The 23,603-nt window shown below is 42.5% G+C and overlaps 1 protein-coding gene across 3 annotated transcripts in view; it reads left to right on the forward strand.

The window, feature by feature from the left end:
• Positions 1-10,926: 10,926 nt before the first annotated feature.
• Positions 10,927-23,603, forward strand: part of EIF2B3 (eukaryotic translation initiation factor 2B subunit gamma) — an 80,843-nt gene continuing 68,166 nt past the window's right edge. Inside the window, exons 1-3 of one of the 3 annotated variants that reach the window (XM_035121471.3) lie at positions 10,927-11,809; positions 12,241-12,397; positions 13,527-13,666. In XM_035121471.3, coding sequence (XP_034977362.1) covers positions 12,250-12,397; positions 13,527-13,666 — 288 coding nt within the window. In that variant the 5' untranslated portion in view covers positions 10,927-11,809; positions 12,241-12,249. Of the gene's footprint in view, positions 12,018-12,240; positions 12,398-13,526; positions 13,667-23,603 lie in introns of all 3 variants that reach the window. The other 2 variants (XM_035121470.3, XM_088673249.1) reach the window with 2 other exon arrangements.

Below are 23,603 nucleotides of genomic sequence, written 5' to 3' on the forward strand. Positions count from 1 at the left end.
TAAAATATCTACCCAGTTGCCAAAATGTTATCAAACATCTCCTGAATTACAGCCCTATTTAAAGTGCTGGCAATTGCACAATTACAACCTTGTTTTGCCGTTTTGATCACTGCCCTTCCTGTTGCTCTGTAATCATAGTTAGGTAAAAAGCTTTGGTCAGTGACCAACCCTCGTATGGCCTCACTCAGTGCAGCCTCCCAGGTTGGCAGGGAGCAACTAAGTACTATTTCCAAACAAATTGTCAATTGATTTTTCACCCACCTTAAAGTAATTTGGCCCAGTGCGAGGGCCACACATGGAGGCAGAGCAGCCCTTCCTTGCTCCCCCATAGAGATCAAACAGCTGGCTTAGCCAATGGACTGCCTGGAAAGATCAGGCGTGGGGTGTGGTGGGTGAGGGGAATGCCCACCCCCAGTGAACAGGGAGACACAGCCTTGTGGAAGTCTTCCCTCAGGGCCTGCCCAGAGCAGTTTCCTGTGCTCCTGGTTCCACCACAACATGCAAATGCAGGAAGTGTCCTTCCTATTAGCCCACTACTGAAAGCTGGCTGCGCAATCCATCCACATGGGCTGGTGGAGGGAGCAGCAACACAGCCGGAAGCTCTTTTTTCAAGGGGCTGAAAGTTAGAAGCCCTGCTGAACCCACTAACCTGATCTTCAAAATCAGGGTATTTTTGCACATGTTCACATTTATCCCTTTCATCCCCTTCCTCTGTTATCCAGCCCTACTTGCCCCACCTGCCCCACCTGCCCCACACTCCATGCTGCTTCAGTGTAAGGTCATTGCAGCAGGCATCTGTGCTCCTCTTCCTCCTCCTTCCTGTCTTAGATTTAACATTCATTTTGGATTCCCTTGACACAGAATCCATGCTCCAGAGTTCATGCTCCTTGATGCCACGGGGACACCGCAGGAACCGTCAAGCAGGGTGGAGAAACTCCATGTTTCATACAACCAGGCCTTTGGTCTCTGACAAGGGCAGCCCCACCATGCTTAGGGGACTGGCGCAGCATCCGATAGTGTGCAATGATGTCTGTCATTCACCTCAAATCCTCACAGCTCAGGCATGCTCCCAAGTAAGAGTTTATTGAGGAAACAGTGCTGCTCATGCATGCATGCTTTTCACAGCTGCCACTGATGCTCTCAGCATCAAAATGCCAGGTCATACTTTTAACATGGAAAAACCACTGTTGTACATCCAAAGTCACCACTGTTGTGGATGCTTGTTAGTGCATTTATTTTGATAGGTGGCCCTTAATCACTGTACTATTTCCGTTTGCTCCTCATTTGTTTCAGGTGGCCCAAATGATACAAGCATGTCTATTCCCACTGATTGATGCATACTGAAAGCAAATCCCAAACTGAAACAATCCAATTTGGAGGAACTGTCTCCACACTGCTCATGTGTGAGGGGTTATTCTAGAGACTGTATGCAGCATTTACATTAATTGAATACATTTTTAAAAAATGAATAGGGAGGTCTTATGCAAGACCTCTTCATCACTCTTATGCAAGCCTTATGCAAGTCAGGTAAATATCCTTATGCAAGATCTCAGTATTGGAAAAGGAAGGGGGAAATGAAAATGGATATCACCCCCAAACAATCACCACCACAACAACAAAGCCTCAATTTTGCACATTATGAAACATAGTAATTAAGGCTGGTGATGTTTGTTCTTGTATACTTCCTGGGATTTATTCTTTTTAAAGGTGTGTGTGCACAGGTACATAAATACCTGTGCACATGCCCAGAGCATGAAAATAAAGTGGAGGGCTGAGAATTGTGAGGAGGGGCAGAAAAGCTCCACCCACTGGTGTGGGTGGCATGCAAGAGAATAGCAATGGGTATCCATGACTTTAAAAAGAGGAATGTGAGGAAGTTAATGTGCCGAACTTGCACATATTACAGTCAGATCTTTACAACCATTTGCAATGTAAACCATTTGCAATATAAGGCCATTGTCTGCCAAATGAGGAGAGCCCCCCCTCCCCCATACACACTTTCCTAGTTTGGTTGTGTGAATCATCTATCTGCTAGATTCAAGTCCAATGTGTCAGATGAAAACATGTTAGCAACATGGATAGGGGCCCTCCCCTAACAGAGGCTTAATTCAAAATTTCCTTGGAGTACTTTGTCATACATTATGGCAGGTGGAAAGAAAATAATGGTCCACTAAACTTCTTTGGATGGCTAATAACTTACTCATATTTTGTGCGAGGTACCATAGCTTTGTGGCATGTATACAGCTCCAACATAGTTAACATTAAAATACTTAGGCAAGTTACAGTATATTTATATGTACATGGAAAAGGCCATCTAGTGTTCTTTGGACTGCAAGCATTTTTGTCTCCGCCTGCTGCCACCATCCAGTTACTCTTCACCTCATTTGTTTTTAAACAATTGCTCATCTGGGGCAGTGAGTTCCAAAAGCCCATTAGTCTTAGCACGAAGCCATCTTTTATTGAATTCATTTGGAATTTAACATCTACCTTGAATTTTAATTTTTGTACAAAATGTTATTTTATATTATAAATCTCCATATACCAAAATTGAGTTTGGGGAGTTACTTTATTTTCTCCAGCCGCTTCTGATGTGTGTGCGTGTGTTTGTGTGTGTTTCAGTCCTTCTCCCCCTCCTAAGTCCTCAGCGTAAGGAGCACATCCCATTCAACTCAATAGAATTTATTTCCAAATAAGTGTACTTACAACCGCTGCATGCTTTTCTCTCTCTTTCTCCCCAAGCCATTTTTGGTGTTAATTATGTTTTTCATGTGAATCCAATAATCTTCTTGGCAAGTAGCAAGGTGGGGGGTGGGGTCTACACATTAAAGGATCCACAAATCTTGCCAAGACTGGCAAGATTTATTGAAAGCAGGATTCTGATTCCTGCATGTTGGGACAGCACTCTATTTTGGGTCTGGCTGGGAAATGAGACACAGTGGGCACATCTTTTCTTTCTCCCTCTCCTTTTTCTTCAACCCCCTCCCTCCCAGGATGGAATCTCACCCAGTAATGGGGGGAGAGAGAAAGCGATTGTTCCTGTAGTCCCAGACAAGCTCACATGAGAAATCCAGTCCCTCACTGGGTTCCTTGGCACAGGCAGGCATCTCAGCTGCTGATCAGTGATTGATTGATGGCCCCTTAGCAATAATTGGGCCTACGGGAGCAGAGCCGGGTACCAACCAGCTGGATGAATCACCCTGATCAGGATGCGTTCCCCACTCCCCTTGGCTCGTGCAGTCATGCTGAAGCTGCTTTAAGAAAAGGTAATGATTATTATGAATCTTTGGAATGGATTCCTGCTCCAAGTCCCCCTTCACACACCCTGCTGTCTGCAGCGTGAGGCATTCCCATGATAACCATCTGGCAGACTGAAGCGCTGCTGAGGAAGTCAGCTGGTTTGTGGGTGAGGCACCCCAGTGAGTCTGGCTTAGGTAACACTTCCAATTCCTCTGTACAGACAGGGAGTGGTGAGTAAGCAACTGTGGAGTTGCAATTTTGGGGGCAAGGGGTGTGTGTGTGCTTGTGCGTGCGCTCTCCTCTCCCAGGCCAAAACCACCCACTGTGTGGCCCCAGGGACGTGTCTGTGTGTGTGCAACTGCATGCCTGCACGTCTGTGCATGTGTTCAGAGGCACACACTGCTTTGTCCTCTAGGAGGCAGACACACAGAGATAGGATATTTATAACGCTACTATGATGTGCTGGGAACTAGCGAGACTTTCCACGGAGATGTTTCCTTGTGGAAGTAGCTCTGAAGTAGCCATAACGTCCACATAGTTTTGGGTATGGTCTGAAGTCACATCAGGGTACCACCCTGCTAAGGCTAAGTAGGCCTGACTGCTGAGGCCAGATGAGTGACCTTCTCGGATCCACAAGTGACACAGCCTTGACTTCCATGATGGAAGAAAGGTGGGGTATGAACACAAGAAAATACAAGAGTAAAAAGTAATATAGATTATAAAAAGGATAACTTTTTGCATTGGTCTCCTTGCTGATTACAGTGCCCTAGCTTTTATCCTTTAAAAGATTAAAGGATTTTCCTGTTAATTTTACTATCAGTATTAAGAAGAGGATAGGATACCTAAAGTAACATGATTATACCAAAGTGCTTGTCAGAAGTTATCAAAATGATGTTGTGTGACACTCCAGTTTACTCCTTGGGTGCCAGCAGGCTGCATGAAGCTGCAGGAGAAGTGATATTTGCATCAACCTTTTGTAATATTATGTTCAGGTTTTTTTAATGCACTTTCTCTGCCATTGCCTAGCATTCTTTTTGGCCAGATGCCTGCTAAGCTTATTCCTCACAAGCAGGTGAGTAAAGGGCGGGTGGGGAGGTTGAAGCTATTCATGCCACTAATTAGCAGCCATTTTTCTTTAGACTATGGGAAATAGGAATGTTTCCCCCCAGCCAACCGGGCCCCAGGAATGAATTGGAGGCAAACAAGCCAGGGGATAAAGGGGTAGGCGGGTGTTTTCCTGCCTCAGTTGGCAACTGTTTCCCTAATAAAAAGAGAAACATACTTGAGGAGGGGGCTGCAGGCCCTAATTAGAAGGAAGGGGATTAGAGCAGTGAAAAGGGGGCTTCTCTCTCTCTCCTGTATACAGGATCCCTGAGTTGATAGGAAGAAAGGGCTTTTGGGGGTGGATGGAGTCAGCATGCGGGGGTGCAGGTCCCCCCCCCTCACTGATACAGCTCAACTGCCACTCCTGCCACCACCCCATGGGAGAGAGAGAGGATGGCCTGATTTAGGAATGGGGAGGATTGTCTGAGTGGGCTGCACCCGTTTTGATCTGGCAAAGCAGGAACCAAATATCAATAACCATGTGCCTTGGGAAGGGGAGGGGCCCAATCTCTGGTGCCCTCACTTGGGAGTTGGTTTGATAGCTTTTTGCCCTTCAGAACAAAAACGTATGAAATGGAGATCTTGGCAAATGTTTCAATCCTAGAAAGTTTTCTGGCTGAGGGAGTGAGTAGCTGGGAGTTAGTCTGCTTCCACAACAGGTGTTTAGTGTGGAATCGCCCTGCCTTAGGTGCTTATATTTCACAGTGGGGGTCACACAACAACAACATTGCCCAATATTGTAACCCCCCTGTGTTTTCTCTGTGCTGCTTCTGTCTTTCTTCTTATCACATAAAGTCCGACTTTTCTTAAGGTACATTTGTAGCTGCCTTGGGCGCTACCCTAACTTCTTATTAAAGATGGGTATTTTTACTTTATTTATTTATTTATTGAAATACTTTGTATAGTGCAGTTTCATTTTAAAAATAGTTAGAACAAGTCCAGTTGAGGCATTCAGTGAACTGTCTGTTTGATCTGTACTGGATCAGTTGTGATGTGAGGATGTAGAAAAACTGCTTGAAAAAGTGTGACTGACAAACTGTCACCCTTTGCCCATCTCGGCTTCTTAAAGCTAGTCAGGAGGGTTGACTGGGTGGGTTCAGGGAGTGATCAGTGCTTCATTGGAGGTGGGGGAAGTACCATTCTCCTTGAAGGAGGTGGTGGTCATCCCCTTCTTAAGAGGTCCCCCTGGACTTTAAAGTGCTAAGCAGCTATCACTCAGTGGTGAATGTCCCCTTTGGGGGCAAGATGCTCAAGAGGGTGACATGGTGCTTGGTGCAGTCTCACTTGATGCACATTGCTTCATATCTGGAACTTATTATTCTACTTGTTTTCCATTCTAGCTATCCTGGATGTAACTCTTTCAATTGCTCTTTAACTTTGGCAAAAGGCAAATTTTACTGCATGCACCTAGCACAGCCTTCTCTAGCCTGGTGTCCTCCAGGTATTTTGAACTGCAACTCCCATCAGCCTAAACCAGCACTGCAACAACATCTGGAGGGCAGCAAGTTGGGGAAGGCTGGCCTAGTATAAGACCCAAGAGTAAGAAAATTAGGGGTTTCTTTCCCTTGTAGACTCCCCATATAGTCACTTCTGCACCCAGCAATAAATGCTTCTGGTTTTCAACATTATGCTCACAGCAGATTCCAAAGATGATTGATTACAGCGTACTATACCCCTGCCACTTTGGATAAGTCTCTGGAGTTTGAAAATAATCAAGTAGGAGTAGGGACAATGGTTTAGGGAAGGAGCCCAGGGATAATATTAGTATAGGGCAGAGTGCCTCAAATTCACATCATCCCCAGAATTACTTCTGGTTGATAGTTACCAGTCATTTTCATCCACCCAGAAAGTTTAGAAGAGATTCCATGGAGTGGTTGCTGCTGGTGGTGTCTCAGGCTATTTTCTCTACCACCCACATTACTTTTGTTTTAATTCTACCCTTAGGGTCCCATATAGAGTTCTCCCCACTCATCCAATTTTAACCTCACAATGCCATCATAAGGTAGCTTTGTTTCCCACTAAGCTTCATGGCTGATGGGGATCCCTGGTCCTAATGCGGTAGGGGCTGCCTCATGCATCCTGGCAGCAACTCCTGTCTCACCTGGGCACTCTTAGGGCCCTGCAGTCGAAAGAACCTGAGAGTGGGTGAAAGAAGAGAGACCACTGCCCCTGAGCCCATCAAGCTCCTTGTCCTCCTATCAAAAGTCATATCATAAAAGCTGGATGAAGCCAGATCACACTATTTACCACTTCCTAGGAAACACACAGATCCTTGAAAATGAAAGGCCCATATGTGCAAGTGACAGTCAGTCAGGACTGCAGGACTCCTGTGCCTTGGACAGTGGCTTGGCTGGCAGGAGGATGGTGCAGTATTCCTTACAGCACCACATGCATGCTAAGGATACCTTTGTCTGTGGCATAACTGTCACGGAGCTTGCAGAGGTATAGGAACCTGCTTTGAGCAGATAGTTTAACAATTCCAAACAGGAACAGCTGGGAGCATCCTGGGCATTGCTGCGGGTCAAGAGGTGGGCCTACCTCCTCACCTGCACAGAAGAGTCAGAGGGTGGATTCTGTACCTGTGAGAAAAGTAACCTATCGAGAAAGTAATGGGAGACAGGAAGCAGCTGGAGCACATAGCCCTTGAATTTGCATGCAGTAGGTGTGAGGAAGTAAGCAGGAGTCTGCAGGGACTTTGAGTCCACTTATGCCCTCTCCCTTGGTGATTGTAGTGAAACACTGTGTCCAGCCATCACTTGTTCTGTTCCATATGATCCTGCAAGGCAAAAGTATTCATGACTGGTCAGTAAGCTTGCCACATTTCAAAAAGTAAAACTAGGACACCCCGAAAGTTGCTTTTTAAAGGAAGACTCCCCAACTCGAAAGTTGTACTGGTCAACAATGCCATTGGCTGGAATGGAGTGCCTCATATTTGGGGGAGGCAGCACTCCCTGCTGTTGGGGGGAGGGGAAAGTGTTGGAGCAATACAGTTCAGAAAAGACACAGTGTGTGTGTAGGATCATGTAGTCAATCAGTGCAGTTATGCATTAGAGCAAGTGTTTTACCACCCACCTGTCAAAAGGTGGCCTAGAGGGTCAGTCAGATCTGGACCTGACCCACTGGACATGCCCATTTCCTTACCTCTGCTATAGTGTAGGATTGTACTGTACCCTATGATTCTGAATTTCCAAATGTGTGTTATGTTATGTACTGAGCCCAAACGTTTTTGAATTAAAGAAAGTTTATTATTTCAAATTTTCCACCATTCCATATGGAGATGAAAATGAATTTTGAAACATCAGACTCTTGTGTGGGATGGGGATTCCATTTTTGGCTGTACTCTAGCACAGACATGCTCAGGAGACTTACATTGTTCAGAGAGCTTCCAGATGTGGGGAACCTTGAAGAAATGAAGTATTAAACAAAAACAGTGAGAGCTCGCTCAGGAGAAATACTGGAGATGGACTGCCTTGCCTAACTGCCATTAATTCATCACGTTTGCACAAGCCCTGCCTAAATGTTCTTTAGTCCTGATTTTGGCCCAGATAAACAAGGTGATTTTTTTAAAAAAGTTGTCAGTTCTGTCGTTAATGTACATCTAACAATATGGAAAAAAATGTTTGCATATGTTTTAATTTCTTCGTTTAAACATTCAGTTCTATAGGAACAGCAGAAGCAGAACATTTTTGATTGGTTCATACATTATAGCTTGACTCTTCTTTTATGTTATGACTTTTGGAAACATTAAGTGATTATTGCAGAGCATATATAAGAGATGTGTTCAAGAAAACTGGAGATATGAAAGGAACATTTCGTACAAATATTACCATAATAAAGGACAAAAGTGGTAAGGACCTAACAGAAGCAGAAGACCTTAAGAAGAGGTGGCAAGAATACACAGAGGAATTATACCAGAAAGATATGGAGGTCTCGTACACCCCAGGTAGTGTGGTTGCTGACCTTGAGCCAGACATCTTGGAGAGTGAAGTCAAATGGGCCTTAGAAAGCACTGCTAATAACAAGGCCAGTGGAAGTGATGATATTCCAGCTGAACTATTAAAAATTTTTAAAGATACTGCTGTTAAGGTGCTACACCCAATATGCCAGCAAGTTTGGAAAACTCAGCAATGGCCAGAGGATTGGAAAAGATCAGTCTACATCCCAATTCCAAAGAAGGGCAGTGCCAAAGAATGCTCCAACTACTGCACAATTGCGCTCATTTCACACGCTAGCAAGGTTATGCTTAAAATTCTACAAGGCAGGCTTAGGCAGTATGTGGACCGAGAACTCCCAGAAGTGCAAGCTGGATTTCGAAGGGGCAGAGGAACCAGAGACCAAATAGCAAACATGCGCTGGATTATGGAGAAAGCTAGAGAGTTCCAGAAAAACGTCTACTTCTGCTTCATTGACTATGCAAAATCCTTTAACTGTGTCGACCACAGCAAACTATGGCAAGTTCTTAAAGAAATGGGAGTGCCTGATCACCTCATCTGTCTCCTGAGAAATCTCTATGTGGGACAAGAAGCTACAGTTAGAACTGGATATGGAAAATCTGATTGGTTCAAAATTGGGAAAGGAGTATGACAAGGTTGTATATTGTCTCCCTGCTTATTTAACTTATATGCAGAATTCATCATGCGAAAGGCTGGACTAGATGAATCCCAAGCCGAAATTAAGATTGCTGGAAGAAATATCAACAACCTCAGATATGCAGATGACACAACCTTGATGGCAGAAAGTGAGGAGGAATTAAAGAACCTTTTAATGAGGGTGAAAGAGGAGAGCACAAAATATGGTCTGAAGCTCAACATCAAAAAAACTAAGATCATGGTCACTGGTCCCATCACCTCCTGGCAAATAGAAGGGGAAGAAATGGAGGCAGTGAGAGATTTTACTTTATTGGGCTATTTGATCACTGCAGATGGTGACAGCAGTCACGAAATTAAAAGACGCCTGCTTCTTGTCTGGGAGAAAAGCAATGACACACCTAGACAGCATCTTAAAAAGCAGAGACATCACCTTGCCTACAAAGGTCCATATAGTTAAAGCTATGGTTTTCCCAGTAGTGATGTATGGAAGTGAGAGCTGGACCGTAAAGAAGGCTGATTGCCGAAGAATTGATGCTTTTGAATTATGGTGCTGGAGGAGACTCTTGAGAGTCCCATGGACTGCAAGAAGATCAAACCTATCCATTCTGAAGGAAATCAGCCCTGAGTGCTCACTGGAAGGACAGATCGTGAAGCTGAGGCTCCAATACTTTGGCCACCTCATGAGAAGAGAAGACTCCTTAGAAAAGACCCTGATGTTGGGAAGGATGGAGGGCACAAGGAGAAGGGGACGACAGAGGACGAGATGGTTGGACAGTGTTCTTGAAGCTACAAACATGAGTTTGACCAAACTGCGGGAGGCAGTGGAAGACAGGAGTGCCTGGCGTGCTCTGGTCCATGGGGTCATGAAGAGTCGGACACGACTAAACAACATATAAGCCTTCTGCATTCCCATATAGAAGGCACTCAGGGACCACAGCTTGAAACCATTCAGCAATGAGGCCCAAACTGCTGTTACAAATACAAAATAACCCCATTTACAGTAATTCCATTGGCTATATTAAAATTTACATGGAAATAAACTACAGAATGTGAGGCTATCCCTCAAAATTACCTCTGTTGCCTAATTTTAGCCTTTAAACAATCCATCTATAGTCTCTCCAGGTAAGAACACAAAAGTATGGGCATGATTCAGCGACTGAAGAAACTCAGAACTATCCATGTTAGGCTGTACAAGTAAAAAAAACCAACCAACTGTTGAGGGCAGCACCAAGATACGGTAGTAACTGGTTCTGAACTTTCATAGGCTAGGTTTCATGAGCCCCTGAAGGAAATGAGGCAAACTCCTTATCCTTTGGGAGCCAATGCATGTACCCTATAATGCCTAGCCACCAGATTTTTGGGGTGTGGGTGTGTGGTTTTTGTTCCTCATTAAAATAACTCCTTTCCATTTTACTCGTATCCAACCTACACATACCTAAGAGACATATTGCATGCTACCTACACAGTTTCCTGTATCAGTTTTTAAAATAGTTTTTACATTGTGCTGTTACTCTTTGTTTTAGAGTCAATGTGTATATGCTTCCTTTTTTCTAATTTTGCTATCTTCTCCAGCATCTTGAAGCCTTCTGTACATGGACTGATGCAAAAAACAAAACAACAAAACAAAACAATGAAACGGTAGCTGAAGATGAATCTTATTTTTCACCTCAATTTCTGGAGATGGTAATAGTGAGCAGCCAACAGATTGGTTTTTAAACCTTCTCTGATATTTCAGTGTTTCTCTGCAGAAAGGCTGGAAACTTTCCACAACCCTGGATTTGCATCTGTCACTAAACCCGTGGCAGCTGTGTTTATATTGAACCTCGGTTACCACTAGCCGGAATAAAGCTCAAATTTCAGAAACATGCATGTCTTCCAGAGCCAATTTAGACAAAACCCAGTAGTATCTGTATTGGCAGATATTCTAAGCTGAAACAACGTGAGATTTCAAGTTTCACTGCTTCCCATCAGGCAGAAGTAGTCAACGGCAAGCAACACATACAGAGAGAGATAAATCCGCGCCAGGTTGTGCGGATTGACTTGTCCCATTCGAATCCGCCTTTACTCAGCCCAGATGTTCCTGGACTACAACTCCCATTATCCCTGACCATCGCAGGCTATGTTGCTCTGCGGCTGTGGGGGGGGGGGCTGCAGTTTGGCAGGGGGGCAGGTTCCCCAACGAGAAACGGTCGATATTTTATTCTTCGGGAGTTATACTTCGGCAGCAAGAGGCAGCAAGCCACCCCACCCGCCTCCCCCTCCCTCGAGCAGCTGGGAATGGGCTCCTATCCGAATGAGCTTCAGAAAGGCGCTCCTAGGAAATCGGCAGATCGACGTTGCTGCCCCTGCGGGAATCGATAGCTCGGTGCTCTTCGCGCCCGGCTTATTTTCCCCGCCCTCAAGGAGGAAGATTGGTTGTTCGGCGCTCTTCCTCGGGGTTGTTCATCGATTCGCTCCGCGAGTAAACACGCTGGCGCGAGCCTTATGCACGTTGTGGCGGCGCAGGCGCGGAAGCAACCCTGAAGGAAGGGGAAGTCACTGCGATTGGTTCCTTGTCACTCTGACAGGGGACTAACCGGCAGCCTTTGGTTTCCAGGTGACAAGGTGAGGGGTGTGCTGAGCTGCGAAGCCCCGGCGAGTCCACCGGGGGTTTCTTCGCTGTGACTGGGCAAGGGGGACCTCGGCCATCTTCAAGCTACCCAGCATAATAAAAAAGGCCGAAGTTGCCAGGGGACATCAAATCCCGCCTCGTTTGCTTTTGAGGCCGGGGGCTGAAGTCCGTGGGCGCAGCAAACAGGCTTTAATACCAGAGCTCAGTTGTGGGACGCTTTTGGCTTGTTTTCCTGAATTTCTAGCCCTCGCCAGGCCAACCGAGTAAGGCAAGTACTGTACTGTAAACACAAAGTAAAAGTAAAATTCAGCATGAAGCAATAAAGGGAAAGCCTCTGGGCATATGAAGAGTGTGTTTCCCTCGAGTTTCCCCTGAGTTACCTACCACAGCCTGCCCAGTCCCAGAAGATTCAACTCTGGCGCCTCTGATTTTATAAACTGGATCATTGTGTTGCAAATTTTGAGTTCAGCTCTGAGGTAGGCATCCTTTGGAAGCAACGTAGCCTGGTTGGGAGTGTGTTAATTGTCTCGCGCTCCGTAAATAAGAGATTGGGGTGATGGTTGTGCTCCAAGGCAATGCAGAAGCCTGTAGATAAGTTCAGGGACAGTTACCTCAGGGTGACACTAGCTCTGCCTTTTCTTCCCTAGGAGATTGCCTATTTGCTGATTCTGTTTCTAGATCTGTAATTTGTCTTTCCAGATCTTTGCCATGGAGTTTCAAGCAGTAGTGATGGCGGTTGGGGGTGGATCCCGCATGATGGATCTGACCTCAAGCATCCCTAAAGCACTCTTACCTATTGGCAATAAACCCTTAATATGGTATCCGCTCAATCTGCTGGAACAAGTTGGTTTTGAAGGTCAGCAACAAACATTGCAGAATGCCTATAATAAGATGGCTTGTAGTGTGAACAAATTACACATAATGTCAGAAAGAAAAGAGAGATGGCATTGTGTCTCTCAAGAGGCTATTTAATATGGGGCAGCTATGCGGAGTCTGGATTTCTCTAGAATAGTTTGGTTCATTTTAATATGATTCACCAGATTGTGGCTTGCAGTTAGTTTAAAGTACAGTACCTTTCTTCCAAGTACATAGGTAACATTTTCCAGGTATAGCTTTCAAGTAGTAAATTGTTTGTATACTGCTTTTCTGCCCTAATAGTTCTCAGGGCAATTCACAGTAGTAAAATTGGATTTATAGGTAGATTACTGATTCTGCAATAGTAAATCTGGAATACCAGGTACTACTTATGGTATTAAACAGTGATGATGTGATCTGGCTCCTGGCCCTGCTCTCCTGAAATGTGATAGCTGCAAAGTGGGGTACTGGGAAACAGATGTTCTTCAATTGCTCCTCTCATACAGGTACTCTTGCCAGAGATCTGACATTGGCCAAACTTACCCAATATGTTTTGCCACCCCTAACAAGTGGCCCTGAGAGTTGATGGTTTACCCAGGGTATGCGATTAATAGCCTAATGGAATAGTTGGATGTATTTCCCACATCCAAACTAAGCATTCTAGATACTCTTCATAGTGAAGTGTTCTTACGTACCTATAAAGTCACATGTTTCAAACATGATCTATTCATGTAAATATTGAGCTGCCCATTTGAGTCCATGGAATGCCACACTGAGCAGAGGTGCTACTATTTCTTCATGTTCTCCTTATATTTTCGTTAACTTTCTTATACTTTGTGAGCTCCTTTAGGTGAGACTATTGTCTGCAAGGCTCCTGTGTCACAAATATAAAAGTAGTGTCATAAAATACTTAACTCCAGAAAATTTTAATTATTTACATATTCTACTGCAGATCATTTTTAGTCAGTAAAAAGCAGGTTTTCTAGATTTCCCACAATAGCAGCTGGTCTGTCATTTCTTGGGGGGGGGGGACTAGCTTTGATTGATTCATATTCAGTTCAGTAGATGAGCATAATAATAATATAACTTTTCATAGTTGTACTCATATGACATTTTCTTCTGCACTTTAGAAGTCATTGTGGTTACAACAAAAGAAGTACAGAAAGTGCTAAACTTGGAGACGAAGCTGAAGCTTGATATTGTATGTATTACTGATGATGCCGATATGGGGACTGCAGACTCACTGCGGCATATTCATGAGAAAATAAAGGTATTACTGTAGTTTTAAATTTTGCTTTAAATTATTCATTTAACAGATAGATAAATCTGTTTTAGTAGATAAGGATCTACTAAACCTTTTTAGTAGACCTTTTTAGTAGATAAGGATCATGCAATTATGTATAAGGAAAAGCTATTAACACAATTAGTACAAATAAGTGTTCTATAATGAAGAAATGAAATAAACTTTAAAATAAATAAATATAAGAACTTAAAATGAAATATAAGAAAGTATCATAGTACTGAAAATAGAATTAGATTTCCTGTATCCAGGAAATCACAATTTAGTATGATAATCACAATTTAGTATGATAAAATGAGCTGCAGTGAACCTTTGCCTTATTTGCTCTACAATGCAACTGTGAGAATGAGTTTGGGAGCATTTGCTTCTATTGTGGTTGTTGTATTATCAAAATCTGACAAAATGTGGCTAACTATGGTTTGAAACAAGTCAACTTTGTGCCATGAGTTATGAAACTAGCTTATTTAAAGGAACCATAGTTAACATTATTCCAAACTGTAAACTGTGGTTGAACTGTTGCTGTGGAACTAAAAGCATCCAATCTCCACTCCATAGCAGAGCGGGGAAGCAGGGGGAGAACATGGTATCCAGAGGTTTTCTGCAGCTTGTTCTTGTCTCACTGAACTATAGTGTAATGTCTATATGCAGCCAATAATTTTATAATTTTAGCAATCTGCCAGACCTTGTAAAGTCATGGATATGTTCTTGAACTTACTATTTCTCCATTATATTGTACTTGAGTGAATTTCAGTGTTTCAGTGAATAGATTTGATGTTCGTTTCAGTCAATCTCTGGGCACAGCATCTTTAAGACAATTCAACATTTGAATAAGTAGGTCATGTACACCATCCTAAGCTCCTTGGAGGAAGGGTGGGATATAAAAGCAATACATAAATAAATGTGAAATATTAATTCCATTATTTGTTTTGTTTAATACCCTTATTCCCAAATCGAGTAATATAAATACTGTACGTTCACTCCAGATGCCTAATAATTCTTCTAAGAGACTTAATCCTTTTGAAACACAGTAACAAAAAGGATGGATTCTTGACCATTTTTGTGCATTTCTCATGGTGTAAGGTATCAGTAAAACAGCTTTGTAAAAAACGTTTTAGATTTATGGGGGGAAGAAAAACCCACCCAAACCAGAGCCTATGTAAACCAAACTTTTTCACACTGTTTCATGCCTTTAGTACTTCCCTCTTGTAAGATATTTTGTTACAATTATGTAATCTCCATTGCATAAACACCATTACTAGCTAATATCCAAGTATTTTCTCAGATATTTATGCATAATCTTAAACTTCTTATTTAAGTGGTTGCCTTGCCCATTATTGTGCTACTTCCTCATGTGAAAGATTGTGGTGTCTTATTATAGCCTTTAGCAAAGCTGGCCAAAGGCAAATAGTGCCTTTCCTAGTAATTAAAATGGGACACGATCTGCTGAAATATCTTTCTATACAAGCTGCCTTTGAAATGAAATAGTTTACTTGCTCTTTCCCACGCAGCTGATGCAAATGCCTCCTCAAATCTAGAATCTCAGGTGGCTACCTCATGGCAGTTGTCTTCTCTCTCTCCTTTAGCCATACATTAGACCTTCCCAGTTTGACTGGTTAAAATCTTTTTCAAACAGGCATGCAGACAAGGGAGGGTTTCAAATAGGCAAGCAGACAATGGGGACTCAATATATTCTGGAATTCATCCCAGGTGCTGAGTAACAAAGTGGAGAAAAGTCTTGTAAAACAGTTTGGTTTGTTGGATTTGTATCCCACCAACTGACTGTAAAACACAGTTTCAAAATATTCCAATTAAAATAAAAGCGATGTTTTTCAAACAAAATCAAAAATCAAAAATGTTTTAAAACAGCAAATAAAATACCCTCCCCCATGTCAGTTTAAACACAAATGTGAATTGGCTGTCTTACTGAATCAGAACAAACAATCCAGATGCATTTTGAGTTGCTCTTGTTCCAGAGCTGCCCAAGAAATGTTGTCTTTTCTAAACATTAATCCCTTCTTTAATTTTTTTAATTTCATGTGCACTCAGCTGTCTTGCTTAAAAATACATTAAAGGTACATACATTTGGAGACATGGTGCATTGTTTGTTACCCAGCTCAAGTGGTTTCCTCACCTTTATCTATTCTTCCCTTTAATTCGAGTTTGCGGGATTTTCTGCTTGATTGCAGATTTGTTGTGTGTTTAGATAGGATATTGTGCACAGCCATTCTTATCCTATTTCCCAAGTCATGCTACCTAGCAGAATAAGCCATGATGTCACAGGTGTGGGCTGGAGTATAGCAAATGTGCATTATGTACCAGTGTTGTATGTAACAAATTCTGGTAGACCCTCAGCAAGCTGATGCCAAACAAAAGACAACCATGTTCTAACACAGCAATTTTCCAAGGGTCTCAGTGATGTTGCAATACACATCCCTGTGGTGCTTTACCAGACACTTTGTTTAGGAATTATTCTCACATGACTCTGCCCATGTTAGACTCCATTGGATAGCAGCTGCAATGATTCTTTGGGAGCTGCCTGAATTGATTTCTAAAGGTTCCTCTGTGTCTCTTGGTCCTCTCTACAACTCTTCTTCAGAGGCTTAGGAGAGGAGGCAAGATTAAAGGGAAGGAATATAAAAAGATAGTCGAATGCTCGGAAGTGCAGTGGAGCTTTTCACTAATAAGATCCTTCTAGTAACCTTCAGATATCCTCTTAGCCTTTGTAAAAAGGGTAAACTTTAGAGAGACACCTGAGCAAATTGCCTAGTAAGGCTTTTGAAGGCATTATCTGTGGTTCTTAAAGATACCTACAATGTTGCATACATGCAATTAATGCCAAGATCTGTAAAGGGAAAGCCCAACTCTTGGGACTGAAACAGTTCTATGAACATACTACAGTATACTACTTGAATGGGTACATTGTTCTGTTTGTATTTATGAAAATAATTATAATTTTTCCAATTAGTTTTACTCTGGTAATGATACAGGAAAAGGAAGATACAAATATCTCTGGGAACTATGAAGAGCAGGGGTCTCCAAACTACGGCCCCCGGGCCAGATGCGGCCCAATCGGCCTTCCAATCCGGCCCGCGACGACCCCCGCTGCCGCCGCCCGCTCTCACGGCGCGCGGCGCAGCGACGATCTAAAAAAATCGGCAAAAAATCGCCGAAAATCCTTTGTGCGCATGCGTATGGGCCTCTCCCGACCCGGAAGAGGTCATTTCTGGTGCACTTCCGGGTCGGGGGAGGCCCATACGCATGCGCACAAGCGTTTTTTGGCGATTTTTTCCCCGCCCGTGTGCGTGTGCGCATGCGCACGGACGCGCACTCCCCTGCCCTCCGGCCCGCTGCGCGCGCACTCCCCTGCCCTCCGGCCCACCGCACGGTAAGTCTGGGGACCCCTGATGAAGAGGGTCTGGAAGCTATACTGAATTCTGTTCATTGGCTGCCCAGTGCTGTCTATCTTTGGTTTAAGTCTTCTGTAGAAATAGCTTTCATTTGCAGACATGTTAGCACTCTCTATTGCTGTCTTGCTCTCTGTGTGCCTTTGTAACATTGAGTGCTTCCATTTTATTTTATTTTATTATTAAAGTGGTTCATAAACCTGTTGAAGTCATCATAATATACAATGCAGGCCATCTTCCCAAGGAGATTCCTGGAAGTCCTGGCCATTTCAGTAATTCCATAGCAAGTCATTTGGTGTAACATCTGTAATGCAAGTGGAAAACATAGGAAAATGCATAACTGACAACTAGTTGAGAGGGTGGAAAGAGTTAGTGTGAAGAAGCTAAAGAAGCAGTTTGTGATTGTTAGCATATTGGCATTCTGATCCCAAACTTTGCCAAGACGTATCTATTGTATGTTGAAACTTATTTTCATTACAAATGAAGTACTCTGGGACAAACAATCTTTTTCATAATGGAAAATGAGGCTAACTCTTTACTTTTTAAAACAGTTGAATTTCTTACAATGGTGAGTGAACGATAGTGACACCTGTACCGGTAGTATAAAATGTCCTGGTTTTTTTATATATATTGTAAATCAATGGAGCTTATACTGTTGGATCCTCAGTAAATTTGAGAAAATTCCAGGTCACCTTATGCCAGCAGTAGGAAACCTGTAGCCCTCTAGCTGTTGCTGAACTCCTTCTCTTATCATATCTTATCAATGGCCATGATGGCTGGGAATGATGGGAACTGAAGTCCTACAACATTTGCAGGGTCATAGGTTTCTCATTGCTGCCTTAGGCCATGAAATGATCCACATGTTCCACCTGGTACTCTGGTTATAATGTTTTAATGTGACTTGTATATCTGTTTACCATGTGATGAAGCGAAAATTTTTATTACCACAGCTGTTGTGAACAGAATTTGTTTTCAACTTGAAGGGCTAAGATTTGACTTCTCAGTACAAGTAATTTTTTTGAGCTGGGGTGGGGGAATATCCCATTCCCTTCCTATGTTTTGAGGCATTGTGCCCAGCTCACTCCATGTGCCCCCTTCCCACCTGGCAGGAAGTGGAAAGTCTAAACCTGGCCATAATGTCATAATTCAGTTTTCTGAGATTTAAAAGCACTTCCACCAATAATATCAGAAAACCAAAGGCTCATAGGAGGAACACATGGCATGTTTGCTTGCAATGCTCTTAATACTCCTCTTGGGAATAGGAGCAATGCTAGCATGAGAAGAAAACTCTTCCAACAAGATCTCTGACTTTTTACCAAATGGCACATGTAACAAAGGGAAATGTTGGAAGAGGTCCTTGCTGCATATGGTAGAAACCCAAACCACATAGAGCCACAGATGTGACCAGGAAGTACAGCTCCTTGAGAAATATAGGATAATAGTTCTCCTATTTTCTTTGTCTTCTGCCACACCCTTTTAATTAGGCAGATATAACTGGATCATTTGGACTATTTGATGAGAGTTTGGAATATGAAGCCAGGATGTTGGAGTATATGCATATGTTATATACTTTATTTTGTTTTTCCTAAGTATTTCTCATGCTGTTAAGTTCTTCTCCGCCTTGTGTCACTAGCTATACTCTGGTCAGCTATTAAGTTGTAGTGTTACAGCAATGGAAAATTTTTACATTTTCCTTCCTCAATGAGTTCTTAGTTAGGTGATGGAAGCCCTGACTAACACACAGCAAACCAGTTTTCCTTATTTAACCCTCCATTTTTGCTAAGACATTGACTGATGAAATTGATGAAATAATGTTCTGTCAGAGCGACTACCTGGTTTCTCCTTATTTTTTCAAAATAATTTTTTTTAAAAGGCTCACAATTCTTCCGCAGATGAAGAGAGAGTGGAATAATATCTCAGAACAGCTAAACAAAGACTGAGAATCCAGATCTTGTTTGGTATGTACATCTTTTGGAGCCACATTGTGGAAAGTGTGATGTCACAGCAGTGGTCTGTATGCTGCTGAGGATCACTGATCCGTGTAGTCTTGGATGGAGCAGCTTAGCGCTTCACTTCCTCTGTTGAAAAATCTCCTTTCCAAACACATGATGTAAGAAGGCTCACTGTAACGGCTGGGAGGTGGAATCTGAATCTCTTGTACAGTTGACGAGAACTTGGTGACCATGGAAAGAAAAACTTCAAACTCATATTAGAGATATTTTTGGACTGTTTTGGTGGATTTTTTTAAAAGTACCATGAAATTCATCTATGAAGAGACAAATGGGACCTTTTCCTCCTGCACTTAGGAGTGAATTTTGAAAAAGATAAACAGAGCAGCTAGTTTTCTTAAAGCATTTCACCAGACTCCTTTAGTGAAGCTGAAAAGACATTCTCTGTACTTTAAGGCTGCAGTGCGTCCCTCTAAAATACAAATAAAAATTGCTTTGCCTCACTTACCTCTTTTGATGGCTCCATGGAGACTCTTGTGCTTTGCATATGATGTTAACACGTTGTACAGCAAAAAAATAAGGATTCAAGGGATTGGCAGTGGAGTACATAACGTAAAAGAGTGGAATTAGCCCAGTTTGGAGCCCAATTTCACATAGTGGAACATATGTGAAAATCATTAGGTCACAAAGTGAAATCTGCATACATTTTTCAGGAAAGAGCCATAAGCAGAAACAGGCAGGAGTCTAACTATCTCTTTGCTGATATTGCAGATACTAATAATAATAATAATAAACCTTTATTCTCTCACTACAGCACCTGTGTGCAGTGAAATTAAACGAGCCCCCCCCCCCACATGCATGCACTCAGTCTTGTTCGCACTTTGTGTGCTTGTCGGAAGTCAATTGCACCACTATTTTTTTTCCATTCAGCAGCCCAACAGCCCATGGATAAAAACTGTTCTTTAACCTGTTGGTGCGGCTGACTGTACTTCTGTATCTCCTGCCCGAAGATAGGAGATTTAAGAGGTGCTGGCCGGGGTGTGAGTTGTCCCTGAGAATTTTCCTAACAGTCTCCTGCGATGTCATCTAGCGAACTCAGGGGACAGCCCTCTGTAGGGACTTCCTGTCCGTGGCTGTCAAACCAGTGTACCACACTGTAATGCAGTATGAAAGGACACTTTCTATTGTTGACCGGTAGAAAGAGATCATCAATTTTTGTTTGACTTTGTTCTTACGCAAGACCCTGAGGAAATGGAGTCTCTGTTGGGCCTTCCTTAACGACCTGGGTTGTATTGATTTTCCAAGTGAGGTCTTCACTAAGATAAACTCCCAGGAATTTAAAGGAAGAGACTCTCTGCACACAGCCCCCCTCCCCCCCGATATGCAACATGGCTAGTTCCCCTCTTCCTCCAAAAGTCCAACACCATCTCCTTTGTCTTACTGTACTGATATTTAGGTGCAAGTTGTTCTCTAGGCACCATGTCGAGACTTTTTGAACCTCCTCCCTATCCGCTGATTCATCCACCTGTAATTAGACCTATTATGGTGGTATCATCTGCAAAGTTAAATTACAGTGGATGGATTGGATGAAATACAGTCATATGTATACAACGAGTACAGGTAGGGACTCGGCACACATCCCTGTGGGGTGCCGGTGTTGAGCTTCAGAGAAGTAGATGTAACAGGTCCAATCCTCACTATTTGTGTGCGATCCCTCAGAAAGTCTTTAATCCAATCACAGATGGTAGAGGAAAGGTCCAGGTCCACCAGCTTTTTAATAAGAATGTCTGGAAGGGTGGTATTAAAAGCCGAGCTATAATCAATAAACAGCATTGTGACATAATTCCCCGGTCTCTCCAGATGACCCGCTGCAAGTTGATAAGCTGTGGCTATGGCATCATCTATGAGACCTATTTCTCCCATAAACGAACTGGTGTTCATCAAAATATATCTATCTCTTTGCTGATATTGCAGAAGAATTCATTCTTAAGTATTGTGGATTTTAGGCAAGAGGAACTCAATCTGAGAGGGCTACTCTGGAAGATTTGGAGGTCAAGTGATATTATGCTTATTAGTTTTTCTAAACAATACAAGTTTATGGGCTGTTAATACCAAATTCCCAACACATGTGATGGGGATACACAGTTGTATTTATCTGCTCTGATGCTGTGCAAAGAACTTGAGGGGTGACTTGTAGAGTTAGAATCATCAAGCCAAGGAAGATGATGATCCCAATTTGGTTTGAAGAGAAGCATAATTGCTGTTGCTGTGGAAGAGTAGAAAGCTGGATGGTTGCATATCCTGGGTCTTCAAGGCTCTCACTGAAGCTCTTTAAAGGTGGCATACATTCATTTAGACTTCTCAGGCTTGGAGTTGTCATTATAAAGTCTGAAGTACAATGGTACCTCTACTTACGAATTTAATGCGTTCTGAACGCACATTCGTAAGTTGAAAAAATTGTAAGTCGAATCCCTTGGGAATGCATTGGGAGAAAAAATTCGTAAGTAGAAGCAACCCTATCTAAAAATTGGTAAGTAGAAAAAATCCTATCTAAACTGCATCCAAGATGGCAGACGGAGCTCCATTCGTATGTAGAAACATTCGTAAGTAGAGTTATTCGTAAGTAGAGGTACCACTGTAGTGGAATGTTAGGGTTATAAGAAGAACGGCAATGGGAGTCAGCATTCCAGTAATGTATGAGATGGTAAGGTAGCGCAAGAGAAGGTTCAAGGGTAAAGATGGAAGATGGTGAACCAAGTTACAGTGCTATAAAGTCAAGTGGGTCTTGTGCAGTAGCACTTCAGGAAGAAAAAAACATCTTGGCAGCAGTGGTTTTAATAAGTGGGTTTATATGAGGCATATCAAGTGATGATGGTGCATTAATTGAAATGCTTTTTATGTGGACATAGAGAGTTTTCACTATCCAGACAGAGTTCTATTTCAGATGTGTGAGATGCTCAACAGGTGAATAAAGATCTTGCTACAGCCCATATTGAGGGTCTGGGGAAAATGCAGAATTGATAGACATTTCATTGATGAGATTTATGTAAGTCTTGGACCATGTCACTGCTGTGAAGAAATGTAAAAGGATTTGTATTTCATGTTGAATTATGAGGTTTGTGGGAAGGAAAGTTTTTTTGAGTTCTTGGCCTACTTACTGCAATTCTGTTGATCACAACAAGCTTGATACATTTCCTTTCCTCCTAAGCATCAGTCATCACTTGGTAAGTCAGTGAACTGAGAGGAAAATACACTGAAAATGGTCTGTTCAACCCAACCACTAGTAAAATGGGGATTAACAAACAAATAATTGTATTTTAGGATAATTTTGTTATTGGTTCTTGCATGTCTATGTATCTGTTTATTACTCCAAAAGTGTGAGATCATATTAAAATGAGTGATAATGTACAACTTCTGTTGGGAGCCACCCAAAGTGACTGGGGAAACCCAGCCAGATGAACGGGATATAAATAATAAATTGGTTGTTGTTGTAGTAGTAGTAGTAATAGTAGTAGTATTGTGTCCAACTAGGAATCTAGAAAGTACAGAGCCAAAAATACTGGTAGCTTCAAATTCAAATACCGGTACCAACAATATCTATATTTAAAAGATGCATTTCATTCCATTTTAGCTGAGCATTATCCCTGCAATTGCTTGTGGTTCTTGTTGCCGTGCTCACTCGAGTAAGTGAGAGGGGGAGATCTGTCTGGTCCTCTCCTTGATAACATTCTGTCCCTGTATAAAGACATTTCCTTTCCAGCAGGCCTTTTACTTGACCAATGCTCGGCCTCTTGGCAATTTTTAAGATCTGCATTTCCTGTCTTTGTTCCCTTGTGTATTTATATTCTGACTTTTTAAAATTATGATCTGAACCACCTTAGGCATTTTTTTCCAAATGGAAAGGTAGGACATAAATACTTTAATAGATGCATTTAAATCTTCCAGATTTATGTTTGGCTGGCAGGCAAGGGGACTATTTGCTCACTAGGGCTCTTCCTCTCCCACCCTACCCCCTGTAAATCTGACTAATTCACACTTCTGCAGCATGTCAGATTTTAAATAGCTAGAATGATCTGAGAGAATGTGTGTGTGCTCTGGTGTAGTTGGGGGTTGAATGGGATGATTAGATTAACCAGAGTGTAGTTGCATCTTTCCTGTCCCTTTCTCAGCCAAAACCCCATTTCAGTTTATTGTGTACTATATAAGACATGGTTATTAGCAGCAAAAAGCAAGTCTTTGCTGGCATGGACAGACAGGTTCCCCCGTTTTTTAGTCTAGCCACTGTTAAGCTGGCATGAATCCCAAGCACAAATGTATGGGGTGAAAGGGATATGTTTGGGGGAGTGTTGCAGGTGTTCCCCATATGCAGCATGTGCTGCTTTCAAATAACTAGTTTTGGCAGTCCAGTTTTTATGGGGAAGAGAAACGAGTATCACCATCCTGAGAATCAAACTGCTGGGAAGTTTGTGCTTGAAATCAAATATTTTAGAACGGGTCTTGGCCTTTTATCCTGGTTATTTATTCTATTTTGTTTGTTTCTTAACACATTTACTG

This window comes from Zootoca vivipara, chromosome 7, assembly GCF_965207765.1.
Source record: "Zootoca vivipara chromosome 7, rZooViv2.hap1.1, whole genome shotgun sequence".
In the NCBI taxonomy this organism is placed as follows: Eukaryota; Metazoa; Chordata; class Lepidosauria; order Squamata; family Lacertidae; genus Zootoca; species Zootoca vivipara.